General features: G+C 36.7%; 1 protein-coding gene across 1 annotated transcript in view; it reads left to right on the forward strand.

Annotated features, from left to right (window-relative positions):
- Positions 1-13,790, forward strand: part of LOC111047298 (cyclin-K) — a 30,506-nt gene extending 16,716 nt beyond the window's left edge. The window contains exons 5-7 of the mRNA XM_039432372.1: positions 6,701-6,873; positions 8,284-8,436; positions 12,773-13,790. Of these exons, the coding sequence (XP_039288306.1) occupies positions 6,701-6,873; positions 8,284-8,436; positions 12,773-13,119 (673 nt within the window). The 3' untranslated portion in view covers positions 13,120-13,790. The remainder of the gene's footprint in view (positions 1-6,700; positions 6,874-8,283; positions 8,437-12,772) is intronic.
- The last annotated feature ends 1,172 nt before the right edge of the window (positions 13,791-14,962 follow it).

Genomic DNA, 14,962 nt, shown 5'->3' on the forward strand with positions numbered 1-14,962 from the left:
AACTTTGTCGGTAGCCCACTTTGTCGTCAGCCTAGTTTGTCGTCAGCCCACTTTGTCGTCAGCCCAGTTTGTCATCGTCCGCACTTGTTCTTCTGGGACGATGACAAACTGGGCTGACGACAAAGTGGGAACAAAAGAAGAACGAGTGTAGTACGATGAAATCTGAGCATTGTGTCAAAAGTTATGTGTTTGAAATTTTGATCCTTGAGGTGTCCTTAAGCGCGCCTCTCCACTAGGTAATACTGAAATGAAGTGCTTCTAACGGGTTATTCTCATAGAACATAATCTCATGAACCTATGTGCTAAATATCAATGTGAGGACAATGTAGTTGGTGATGATGGTTGAAGCTGAAAATTAGGTGTTTTTCACAATACAAGGAGCATTGTTGTCAGGTGTAGCTGGAAATCTATATGAGATAGAGCGCTCTACCTGATCTCAGATTGTTGAGCACAAAAATACGCCCAGAAATATTTTGAATTATACATCGAAATGGTAACAATCAAAAGATAATTTTTTTCTGTTTGATCTCTGGATTTGTCAGAAATAGCTAAAAACTGGAAAATAAACCGAAAATACGAGGTTTTTGGGCCACTCTGTATCTAGCACAAGGGAATTTTGCATGAAGAAATATCGGTTCTGGACTTCTCTCATGTATCCAAATAATGTATTGAAAAATCATAACTACAATATAAATTGCAAGCACCAATTTATATAGTGACTGGACTAATGGCGCTACAGCCCATTAAGGCCTTGGCCTCCTCTTGAATGCCTCTCCACTCCTCTCTGTTGGCAGCCTTACGTCTCCATTCCCTAACCCCTATTTTCCGAAGATCATTTTCTACATCCTCCAGCCAGCGTTTTCGTGGACGTCCTTGATATTTCTACATTGTTAATAAACGATCTGGCAACGTTGCGGAGCTAGAAAGGATAGCGCCATCTTCTTTGTCGTGTGATAGACAAGGATAGCAACACCAATGTTAATCAAATACTGCCATTATAACGTGGACGTCACTATAGTAGTGATGTTGGTTCGGAAGTTCGGAATATTCCCAGTGGAAAGGAACATTATTTATGATTTGGGAATATTTCCCTATAGTGAGAAACACGTTATAATGGCAGTGGATAAAGATAGAAGAATAGCGATGACGATTCTCTGGAATAATTAATTGTATTTCTACACTGTCAAAAACATAATAAAATAATTGGCATCGTTGAGGACCTAGAAAAGGATAGTAACATCGTCTTTGTCGAATGATAGACAAGAATAGCAAAACCAAAGTTGATCAAATACTGTCATTATAACGTGGACCTCACTATAGACAAGAAATTTTATAAGTTTGTTGGAATGTTTGAATTTCTTTTAGGGCTGGTTTCCAAGCTCGGGATTTAGCTAAGTTCTAGACTTTAAACAGCTGTAGTCAGAAAATTGGCTTTCCGAAACGGGGCGTAGTTACAGTTTTTATGATAATATTTATTTACTTATTTCTATAGCCTAATTGGAAACGTTTTTCGTTGACAAAATAAAACATTCCTAAATAATTCAAAATAGCTGAAACTTTTACACTATTTACTCCTTATTTTATTTTCTGTTCAATTTTCTAGTTTTTCGAAATTTAATTTAAACGTGGACTGCGACTACTCACCGTTTCGGAAAACCAATTTTTTGACTCCAGCTGTTTAAAGTCTAGAACTTGGCTAAATCCCGAGCTCGGAAACCGGCCATTAAAATAGTTTAAATTGATCAATTTTAGTCACAATTTGACATGATAATCAATAAACCAACCATTCATAGGAACAGTCAATAACTCTCATGCTTCATTTATGCATATAATTTTATATATAATAATAATAATGACTAGAATGACATTGTAAAAAGCTATATACTGTAATCGATTATTTATCATTATTGTACCGTCAATTTTCCTGTGCAATAGAATGTGAAGTACACCGAAAATGTTGTGTACCTTTGTTTTGACTATGGTTACCAGACTGGCAGACATTTGATAGAAAACAAATTTAACTTTCAAGACATAAAAGTAGCATGGTAGATGACAATAGTGGTATGCAATAATTATTGATTTAAAATTAGTGCTAATTCGTCTCTATACCTATCAATGATCCTTTGAACTTACTACAGTTTTAAAGTTATTCAATTCAAATAATTTTTGTAACTTATAACTGTTAGTACTAGCAATTATTGGCATTCGGCTATTTATTATGTAAGCGCCGATCTCCTGTTGGAAGAGTATCAACTAGAGAGCAGCTATGATAACAGACATCTATGATCTCCAAAACCAATCGCTGGTGGTTCGGAATCCACTGAAAATTATAACAATTTGTCTTTTATCATCATACTTTCATTAACCATAACCACACATAATACTATAACTTCATCGGTGTATCTTTACATTTGAGGTATACATAATCAAATTTTGAACTTATTGTGAGATTCATGTTATAAAGTGGAAATGATAGAATGGTAGTAGTGATGGTACTTTTCCTTTTCCACCACCTTCTATAGCAGGTTGCTGTGATTCAGTTAATCCTGTTTTATCTTACACTGTGATTCAAAAAGAATACCACAACTTTGAAAATTAATAACTCTGCAAAGAATAAACGGAGAGTGGAGCACTATCTGTCATCAATTCGAGGAAGCTCTAAAGTTTTTTTTAGTTCCATATTCCAGCAGGATGTAGCACCACCCAATTGGCACTCATCTGTCCGTACCTATTTGAATGAAAACTATCCGAGGCAATGAATCGGCCACCAAGCAGCTCGAGACAGAGCACTTCATCACTGGCCTCCAAGAAGCCCTGACCTCACCCCCTGCGATTTTTCTTCTATGGGGGGGGTACGTTAAAAATAATGTGTATCGACCGCCTATACCAGCTAACATTGAGGAGCTCAAACAAGAAATTACAGCAGCTATACAAACTGTTACGCCCGATATGCTACTGAGGGTGTGAACGAGTTCGAGTATCGCATTGATATCACTCGAGTGTCTGGAGGGGGGGGGTCACATTGAACATTTGTGAACTTGTTTTCTAGTGGGGAAAACTTATTTTAATACTCTTCATTTTGATTTATAACCCAAGTTTCTATTATGTTTCCTTGATTAAATACAGATTTTCAAAGTTGTGGTATTCTTTTTAAATCACGGTCTATATTGATGATCTATTTATTTATGTTACAAAACAAATACATTTCAATTGAAAATAATTAAAAAACATTTTCCATGCATGGGCAAAATGTCTGTGTGCAGGAAAGAGTAGCAATCTGAAGTTAACATAATGACAAACATGACAATTTATACAGTATGTGAAAGCAAAAATTGAATTTTGGAAAATATCAGATGGATAGATTAAATAGCATCCACTGCCCACCTAAAACAGGGGGATCAGGAACTAGTCAAAAACTCTATATGGTCGAAGAAAAAAAGACAGCCCACAGTAACAAATACACAAGACACAGGAAAAGTAAGCATTATACCATTCATGTGGAGTAATATTGAATATACTCCTCCTTTGAGTAGAAAGCACTCTTGGAAAAATCTATCTTTAATTGAGATCTAAAGTCGCGTTCATTCATACTCTTTATGAAATCAGGTAAAATATTATATAATTGGATACCAGAGCTTCTGACGCCTCTCTTATAGAAAGTGGAGCGATGCATCTCATCTCTCAACAAGTGTTTATTCCTGGTATTATGAAAATGAACATCATCACCACGAGTAAAATAACATTGATTTCTCTTAACAAAACAAAGGGCCTCCAAAATGTTGGCACTGGGTAAAGGAAGAATTTTCAGACTTTTGAAATGGGGTCTACAGCTATTCCTTTGTGACTCTCCAACCATTACCTTGATAGCCCATTTTTGAATCCTGAAAACCTCAACAGAGTCACATGAACTCCCCCAGAAAACTATTCCATAAGACAGTAATGAATGGAAAAGACCAAAATAGATCTCTCTAAGGGACTCCAAATTGAGAAATTGTTTTAATGACCTTAATGCAAAGATGGCTGAACTCAACCTTTTTTTCAAATGCTGAAGATGAGGCTTCCAAGAAAGTTTGTTGTCAATATTTATACCAAGAACTTTTATTTCACTTACATGTTCTATAGTGTGGTCCTGCAATTCAACATTGAAGCTGTCTGTAGATCTGAAAGGGAGATTTTGTTGTCTTATCTATATTAAGAATCAACATTATTGCTGCAAGCAACTTTTCAAGTTTCTTCACTGACGCAATCAGGGGCGAGGCGTGACTTTTTGGCTCAGTCATCTCCAGGAACAATTCAGTTGAAAGTTTGAATGAAAGCTGCACCCCCTCTCCTACTTTAAAGATTATGTTTCATTTTGGACGATTATTTATCGAGCAAGATGACATCTAGTATAAGATAAGCTTACTATTCAAAATCCCAGAGTTGAAAAGTCTAGAACTTGGCTAAATCTCAAGCTCGGAAACTGGCCCTCAAATTAATTAAAAAAATTGAAATGAAATTCTTTATTCTTTATTGATTCATACAACAAGTACATCATCAAAAATGACAGGGAGAGAAAAAATAAGGTAACCTTGTGCTATTCCTCTCTCAAATTTAGATAAGGTTACACACAGTCCGAAATAGGTCAAGAATTGTAGTTGTTCACTTCACTAAATTTTCAGTTCTTGATTATTTTCACAAAGTAGATTTTTAAATTTAGATGCTTCAAAACCAAAAATAGAAGAAATAATAATAATTATCAATCACAAAATGCAAACAAAATAACTATCGTACGGTTTGCAACACTGGCGCGGAACAGTGGAATCGCAGAAAATAGCGATGTCTTTGACCGTTTACTCCACCATCGTTTACGGGGAGAGGGAGAGTGTTGATGCAGAAGAGTGGTGGTAACCAATGTTAAATAGCATTAGTGGAATCGCATGTTTTTGAGAATCACATTGAACAAATGGATCTGATGATGCAGTAGTCTACTTTATTCAAGCTTGGCGCGCTCGCAAAAAAAACGTTTCTCTTTTGGTTTCTTCACCTTTTTTTAATATTTATTTTTAATATTTCCAATTTAATAATATACACATTGCATATAAATTTCTGTCCAGTCATCGGCGAATCCAGAGATGACCGGACGCCTCGCCTCTGGACGCAATGCATTTTTTCAGCATTAGAGAAGATTGTGAATAGCTTTTTAATAGAAAACTCATATCATCTGCATACATTACACTATGAGTAGGATTTAGATAAAAAGAAAGGTCATTTATATATAAGAGAAATAGGATGGGTCCCAGGACAGAGCCCTGAGGAACACCAAACCTAACCTTCAACCATCCTGAGCTAAAAATGTGCAGTTCAGTTAATCTCAACTTGCTGAAACCTGTCTTCAAAATACGATTTGAACCTGCTGAACACAGTTCCCTCTATACCATAGAATTTCAATTTGGATATTAATATATCAATATTAATGAAATCAAATGCTTTAGACAAGTCAGCAAAGATCCCACACACCCTTTCACTTTTATCCAGACTAGATAGAGCTTCATCAATGAAAGAAAAAAGAGCATCACAAGTGAAGTGCCCTGGTCTGAAACCAAATTGAGACTGTGACAGTATATTGACCTTTTTAAGATGCTTCATCAATCTGTCCAAAATCACATATCCAAATATTTTGGAGATTGAAATGAGAGATGGAAAAATGAAGTATGATGTGGAGAATAAAAGAGAGAAAAATGAATGAGAGGCAGAAAACACACTGTCAAGCCAAGAACAAGAGAAACGGATCAGAACAATGACCAACCGTCTCTGCATGCATTGAGGCTAGTCTTATCAAAAAGTATAGTTTGATTTAAGAAAGTCTAAAATTCTTATCCCACAACATTCAATAACCACCTATTAATGTGGCGTTTGTAGACACCTATGTACCTTGCTTCAATGTCTTTAATGTGTTGGGGGAGTTTTAAGTATATTATATTTACTTTATAGAAGGAATCTGTTTTATTGATTGATTTGGATACTCTAGGAATAACAATGCCAACGTTCACTGAGCTCCTGGTTGTGTAGTCATGTTGGGACTTGAGCGAATATTCTTTTTAGTAATGATGATATCTTTGTCAGGGTATATTTTATTAGCCAATAAATGATATTTGTTCATGATTTAATAATAAATTGTCATTATAATTATTATTGATGTATCATATTTCTACATAGTGTAGAAACAACTTGGCAGCAATTCGGAGTTGGAAACAATAGAACTACGTTACAATTTGATAACATACCAATAACATACAAGGACAGCAAACCAATGTTAATCAGGTGCTGACTTTGTAACGTGAATCTCACTATATTCACCCTTCACCCTAACTTCACTTTTAAGCAACAATTTTCATCAGCAATTTCATTTTTTTCATTAGTTTCATAGTCTCCTAGTTTTATGTTATGTTTTCTAAATTATTATTTATTTACTGTTCTCTCTATGCACTAATTATTAATCATTTGATATAAAATGAATGATTTTATAGGTTTTTTAAAATAAAACAGTAAAAATTAATTTCTATGAAATAAGAAGGCTCATTTGAATTTATTACTATTAGTTTATAAACCAGTAGATAAGGTTTTCATACATTTAAAATCTTTCTACATTATATGAATTTCTTTTCTAGAGATATTTTTGAACATATTTGTTGAAAGCTTTTTATGGATTGATTGTCAGTTTATGTACGACGTTGTGCCTGCAATGGGAGCCGGAAATCATAGCAGTGGCGTTGATGTACTTGGCTGGCAAGTTGAGTAAATTCGAAGTGGTGGATTGGGTTGGCCGCACCTCCAAACACCTCAGATGGTGGGACATGTTCATTGAGGATGTCACAATGGATCTCCTCGAGGGTAACCAACAACATTCATCACTTTTTATAATTTATCATGTCTTAACATTAAATTGAGCGTTTACGATGTGACGCGACGAGGCCAAATAGGCCTATCCAGACCTGGCTCTTTCTGAGTGACAGTCCAGTAGCCTATCACGGCATTGCTATTCTCGAAGGAGTGGTCGGGTTGGAGGAAGTAGGTTCATTTTTTCATTGCAGTGAATTGAAGCCAAGGAAGCTCTCTGGAAGAGTTGGCCCTCGCCTGAACATTGGCGATCGCAGCCAAAGCGAGCTGAGACGTTTATTCTGTGGCAGTGAAAATATTATTTCTATAAGTTGCAATGGGATTATTCATATACGCTCAGCTGAGCTGAATGGGAACTCGTTGAGTCCAATGAGAACTGGTGGGAGTCATATTTTCACTGTCACTGATATGTGGGAGCCTAGCTTTAGTCGGTGAATACTTGAACCGACCATCTAGAGGCATTAATCTTATTTTTATATTGCGGATGTTGCCAATACCTACTATTACTACTAAGTAATAGTAGGTATTGATGATGCCCACATGAGCTTTTAGCTTGTGCGTGGGTAATGTGAAGTACTTTTGTGATTCTATGAGATAATCAAACCTCTGTGGTTAGCCCTACGATAAGGTAGCGCTAGCAGACTGCAGGTTCGTCCCGGCTATTCTAATTTATTATCAAGCTTTGAATTTAAGGAACATTTCGTTAGACATGAATTAGTATTGGTATTGCCAGAGTTGTCAATAAACTTTTGATTACGGTTATCGAATCAATATGCTTGCCAGTAATTATGGTGCTTGCATATGACCTCTGTCTGCATACAAATCGCATTATCTCCGGTTCTCTGTTCCAAATGCCTGACATGTGAGATTTTTATTTTCCTGCAAATAGAATGTCGGTGAACCTATGAAAATGTAATTTAGTTGAATGTAGATATAAAACTTTCCCTTGAACAACATAACTCTAGTTTCTTTTCGTGGCACTACCCATTTCTCATGCATTTTGGAGTATAGTCCCGGACATTCTCAATCCAATAAATCAACCTTCAAGAAGGTTGAATACATTAGAAGAGACCCAATCTCTTGATTTGATATTACTTCTAAAGCTTTTGAGAAAAATTGTACTTCTACTAAAATGTTACAGTACCGTTGTAATTTCTGTCCTTTTTTAGGTTGAAGGGGGTGCAACATTGACTCTTTTATTAATAATTCACGATAAATAATTCAAATTCAAAATTAAAATAAGGGAAAGATAATTTATTATGTTCATCCATGTTTCAACATGTCTAATTTGTTCATGATATTGTTACGATGACAATAAATTAATAATAATTAGTTGTTAACTATAATTCATTTATGAATGAATTATGAATTAGTGTTGTTGATAATTTCATGCTTGTTTTGCAGATATTTGTCATCAGGTTTTGGACCTGTATTCACAGCCTCAAACCAATTCAGCTCCCGATTCACCTCCAATGACTAGAGCTCCGCCCAAAAAAGATCTTCCTCTGCCTCCTGGACCACTGCCCACCACACCTGTTGGAATGCCACTAGCTCCAGGTCAGTCTCTGCCTCTACAACATTTTCGAAAAATGTATTTCCAATCATTTATTCATTCATCACAGAAGCTCCTACAATATTAAAAGTTTATCACTTTACTGGATGAGAAAACACAGTTAAAATTTGAGATTTTTAATTACCAGGGCAATTTTGATAATTACAATTTCTTCAGTTGTCATTCTAACTTAAAGAGTTGTCAGAGTTGAAGTCAAAAATCTAAAAAGTACTGTCGGTCCCCGCTGAAGTATGACAGTCGTAAGGCTTAATTCAGGCGAGGTGGAACTCCCATCAGGGACTCCCCACCAATAAAATCCATACAAATATTATTATTATTACATTAGTATGACCAAAAATATTTTTCCTCCACCTACTGTCCAAAATAACTTATACGAATTTAATTTGATTATTCCTATGTTGAAATTGATTAAATGGAACTAAATGATTGATGAATTAATTTTAATGTTGGAATGACAAAATTGAACTTTGGATAAATATGAAAATAAAATTGTTACAAGTCATAAACAATGCTAGTTGAAAACATCACGGGTGGCAGTGGCAATCATATGATTCGCCACATACTTACTCCCTCGAACATACTGTTAAAATGTCACTTTTTCGCCCTTTAGTCTAAAAATAAGAAAAACTCCCAAGGGAGTAAAATTAACACCATTTAAATAGCATGGGAAGCAACGCTATTTTTAAAACTCACATTAGAAATAGGTTGGAAGGTCGAAGCTCCGATGAGGAAGCATATAGAGTGTTGTCATTGAGCCAACTAAATTCAAGAGCTGAACCAGAAATTTAATCAAGTTATGAAATATATGTTTGTATGCTAAACGTATTAGGCTACATACTTAATATTAGTAGATTATGAAAATATATAAATATTTTTAAAAATTTCATGTTATTCAGAATACTAGCCAACGAATATTTCTCATCAGCTAATAAAATCAGAAACTTGGAGTCGGCCGTAATTTTTTTGAATCCCTTCAGGCCCGTAGAGAGGGTACGGCAGGTAAGGCTGGATCCGGGGGGCCCGGCGGCCATCCATGAAGAAATATATTTTTGTTTGTAACTGTGTAAGAAATAAAAACAACTACGAATAAGTTGGAGTTATTATAATGAGCTATTGATAGAATGACTGAAGCAGCAATACAAACGCAGCCTAACTCAAATAATAATTTGTATTGAAACTTTTCCTATTTGATAGCACCTGATTCAATATTGGTGAGTGGCCGTAGTCGAGTGGATCAGATGCTGGCTTTATGATTCAGAGGCCCGGGTTCAAATCCCGGCCCGGGCAAGATATTTATCTCGGGCCACTCCCGTGTTTCGGATGGACACGTTAAGCCGTCGGTCCCGGCTGCCTAAAAAGCAGTCGTGAGGTCATGTCAGAGGCCCTGAAATTGATCAGTTGCGACCTGAAAACTCTGACACCAGACCTGAGCCAGCCAGGTCACTCGATATTATTATTATTATAATACTGGTCGGGTGGCCAGTATAGCCACCCAGTTTGAATAAAACTCCAGAAGATCAGTTCAAGGTTCATGTTTTAAGCCTAAATTCACCAAAAACGAAAACTAGATTTGAGCGGCAGTTGGTTCTAAGTCAGATGATTTTGAATTGGTTTCGTATTATGATTTTTTGTTTATTTAGAATCAACTGGCGTTCAAACCAAGTTTTCGTTTTGGCGAATTCGGTCCTTAATGGACACCATCATTGGAAGTGTGACTTCTCGGTTTACAGCTGTTAATAAAATCAATAAAATGTTCAGTTTTCTGTGGATGTATCCGAAGCTCCAAACAGATGAGCTATGTAACCAGATTAAAACATGGACTGCACTGTACAAAAATCTGGTGTGGCGCACTCACACAACTTTCCTTGCCGTTATGAAAACCTGACGCTAGTGATCACGCGCATCTCAAGTCTACTATTCAAAGATCTGAGCCAGTTGGTGACAGGACAATAACGCTGGAGACACACGAGGTCTGCTATCTCTTCATAGTGAATGATTTAAAAGAATCAACAGTTTGCAATTGAATAATCACATTTTCTCGAATTTCGAGCTTATTTTCAATTTCAGGTGAAAATGTTACTGAACATTAATAGTATAGATTTTCATGCTCAATCTTTTCCACTTGAAATTTTTTGTTCAAATTGTATCTGAAGCCTGATAATTGGAAATCTAAAATCAAAGTTTGCATACGGAGCAACGGAGCTCCAAAATTTTTTACAGATATGGGACTTGAGCTTATCAATGCCAATTTTAGGTATAAATTTGATCAAAATCGTTGAAGCCGTTTTCGAAAATATCGCGAAAACCCCTGTTTTTGACAACATTTTCGCCATTTTAGCCGCCATCTTTAATTGCATTTGATCGAAATTGTTCGTTTTGGATCCTTATAGTGTAAGGACCTTAAGTTCCAAATTTCAAGTCATTCCGTTAATTGGGAGATACGATATCGTGTACACAGACACACATACACTTATACACTCTAACACATACAGACAAGTACCCAAAAACCACTTTTTTGGACTCAGGGGACCTTGAAACATATAAAAATGTAGAAATTGGGGTACCTTAATTTCTCTCGGAAAGCAATACTTTCCTTACCTATAGTAATAGGGCAAGGAAAGTAAAAATGATGTTGTTGAAGAAGAGCTCATTTCAGAGATGGGACATCTCAAATGCATCTAGCCAGCAAACTTTGATGCCAACCTGAATTTTTAGAATTATTGAATGTCCTCGCTCAACAGAAGATTTCCAGTCTTTTCCCAGTGTAATGATTGCTTCAAAAATTCTCTTACTTCGCCAGTAACTGTTGCTGAGGCTGAGAGGCCATTCAGTTTGCTGGCACGTGTGAAAAATGTTCAACGATCCACCATGGCTCAAGATCGCCTTTCAAGCCTAGGGGTCAGCTTAGAAAGTGAACTAGTGCAAAAGTTGGACTTCAGCAAAGCCATTGATATTTTTGCTAGTTGTAAAGCAAGGAAATTCAATTTGTAAATAAATATATGGTATATGTTTCAAATAATTAAATTGGTATTCTGTGTTTTTAATCCTTCAACATATTTTTTGCTATTACATGGAACATAAATATATGTGTAATAAATATAGACACCTACTTGAATTAAAATATAAAATAAGTGTTAGGTAATTCGATTATCCTAATGAAAAGAGAGAATATGCGTGTATCATAAGTAACGTTGTAAAACATTGTGCTCGTGTGTAGGCCATTTGGGGCTTCATTTAAATGATCAAGTACTATATCAATTATTGTATAAATATGTAGGGGCCCGTTATGGGTCTAGTCGTGGGGCCCGCCACGGCTCTCTACGGCCCTGAATCCCTTCATTGTTACAACAAATCATTCATTGCTGACAAATAGCGCTAGCGCTGTCGGCAGTGAACTCTGCCAGAATCCAGAACCACCAAGACAGATTACTTTTTAGGTTATGTTGTAACAGATTGTTACGGGTCATGTTAGTTATTGAAATTATTTTATTTGCAGCTTTTATAATTAATGTAGGTGGAGGAAAAATGTGTGTACTTCACGAGTGAAAAATGCTTTTTCACCCTGAGCGAAATTGTCGCCTTTGGCCTCGCCTCGGGTATCAAACTTTCTCCTCAGGGAGAAAAAGCTGTATTTTACACTCATATACAAATAACTATTATCTTGGACCATGTTGTAATTTAAACTTTACAACCTCACAATCAATCCCTTAACAGGGGTCTTTTCGCAATGCATCTCCAATACTATACTATAATGCAAACATTATGCAACGATTTAAACATTATAACACGGTTTCTGATGCTGGTGGCATCAACATTAAAACACGCTTTCTGATGCTGGCAGCAGGTTTACGTTTGTCAAGTTTTCACTAAATCAAGTATTCAGTTTGACAAGCTTTCAATTCAATTTCAAGATCTCAGTTTATGAAGTTTTCAGTTTACTGTTTACTCTGAGTAGCTTTTTACCTATTGTTATTTCAATCTTTCTACGATATAGGCTAGTTGGTTGATTCCTAACCTTACAACAAGTTGGCAATGTGATACTTTGCTTGAATGGTAGTAGAAAAAATACTGTACACAACAACAGTTTTCTATGGTCTTTATTTAAAAGCACTTGTGAGATGTTTAAGACACGCGTTCGTTTGCTGCGCTCGCTCACTTGTCACTCTAAATCCAACTCGTGCGTTAGAGACCCTTATTATAAAAGTGTTGTATGAACTACTATTTCGTAACTTGTTTCTCAACTCTGTTTGGAGCATAAGCAATAATACCAAGTAAACAAGCCTTACAGTAGTTGTGACGTAATGTAATATGTAATTGCAGGTGCACTGCTATCGCAGACAACAGTGAAAGCGTCGTCCAAAGTGGTGGACGCAAAGGCGATGATGACAAACGGCAGTGATAAGGCGGCAGTGCTACAGGGTTTGGACGACAAGAGCACACCTCCAGCGGTGCCAGGGGCCATACCCACCACCTACCAGTACTCGAGTGCTCCAGTGGCACCCCCCTACTCCGTGCCCCCCACCTACCAGCCTCACGGCTACCCGGCTCCCCCTTACGCCGCCGCTCCTCCCCCCGCCTACAACCACACCCAGTACTACCCCCCTCCACCTCCCGCGCCACCCACTGGCGGGGCAGTGAGAGCGCCCTACTATCCGCCACACAACTGACCACACCGCTGCGTCTATTTTTCTGGTATTTTGATATTGTCGATATTGTTCATTAAGCTAAATTTGAATAAATTGATTATTATATAAATCATAATTAGTAAACAATAGATTAATAAACGATGCCGAATTAGCCTATGAAAATCAGACCATCAACCGTCTCGTTTGACCTGGCTGTTTCAAGTCTGGATTTAGTGCTTTTCAAGTTACAACGGTATTGGACCAAACTAATGCTGGTTGCATAGTAAGTTGGTTCGCCATCATGTTATATTAGATGTACTTTGTCAACTTCTAAAAGCAAAGTAGCCTAATGAAGTTTATACTATGCTATTAACACAATCTTAATAGCTCTGGTCATATGAAGCCAGTTGGAAGGAAAGTTGGTAAGTTGGTTGGCTCAAGCTACTTGTCCTTTCTGGACATTTTAATTTGCTATATTCATGCAATATTTTCCTGTGAAAATTGACTATTATGTGCTAAAAAGAACAATTCAGCTTGGCTCAATTCGCCTCTTATTTTCATATTATACAAACAAGAACCATCTTCATGCCTACCAAATGATTTCAAAAGACGTCTTGAAGCTAATTTAGCATTATTTAAGTTTAGCTCGCTTAGTTCAATTCTCTTTACTTGTGAATTGACCAAAATATTATATATGCTGAAGTGATTTGGTATTTGGTTGTTGACTTTCTATTGGCCTTAGCGCTGATGGGTGATTAATCTGAGTTATAAACCTAGTTCACATCAGTTTCTATGGCTAGATACCTCTGCCTTTTATCTGCGCTTACTTGTGTGCGCAGAACATATTATACCTAGTTGATGTGGAGTTTTCCACTCGAGGCCAGATGTAAGGCAATTAGCTTGCTCCAATCACTAGTTCAATCTCTTATGCCCAATTTCTCAGTCGTTCAATAAACTGTTTATCCATTCTATAACTTTATTGAACCGATAAACATGAGAAATGCGTTTCTAGAACGCTCCATAAACTTTATTAAATCCATAAATCTCTCGATTAACTATAGTGCCAAAATCCAGTCTATGGAATGGATAAATGTGTAAAGTTTTCGGAATGGATCAAATTTTCGGTTGCAATTGAAAAATGAAGTGTAGGTCACCAGTATTTTCAAAATAAAAAAGATTCAAAGTTTCACTATATTTAGCATTGCTAGCCCTTATCTGGTGTCAGTAATCTTGTTTTGTTGACATCAGCCAAAAGATGTCAGTACCGTCGGAAATAACCTTCAACTTTACCTCACAACAAGCAGCATGGAATAAACAACCAAGATTTGGTTGGTTACCATAACATCAAGGCCCGGTTGCACAAAAGCCGGCTAAATTTCAACCGTGATTAACTCCACGAGAACAAATCAGAGAAGCCATTTTTGATAAGACTGTTTCTCTGATTGGTTCTCGTGAGATTAATCACGATTAAAATTTAACCTGCTTTTGTGCAACCGGCACAAAGTTTGTTTACGAAAGTGGCCGGGTTTGGGATCATGCCATGTTGCAAGATTCATGGAACAGATAAATCGTTCCATAGTTATGAATTCTATAAATATGTTCAAGAAACCAATATTATTGAATCAATAGCTTTAGCGTTGTTCATTGAACGACTGAGAAACCGGGCATAATGCCAATCAATTCAAAATACTAAAGTGCGTTTCAAAAACGTTTGCCTGTTTGGTGCGTAATCCAATAGAACTCCTCATCATCTGGGAACGCATGCTTATTGATGCGAACGCACAAAGCAGTAGACAGATAGAGAAAAATCAAACGTCAGCATGCAGACGTGAGCAGAGCAGACATATGCAGACAGACAGATGGATATCTGTGTGCGTTGCAACAG

The sequence above is a fragment of the Nilaparvata lugens genome, chromosome 7 (genome assembly GCF_014356525.2).
Source record: "Nilaparvata lugens isolate BPH chromosome 7, ASM1435652v1, whole genome shotgun sequence".
NCBI classification, from domain to species: Eukaryota; Metazoa; Arthropoda; class Insecta; order Hemiptera; family Delphacidae; genus Nilaparvata; species Nilaparvata lugens.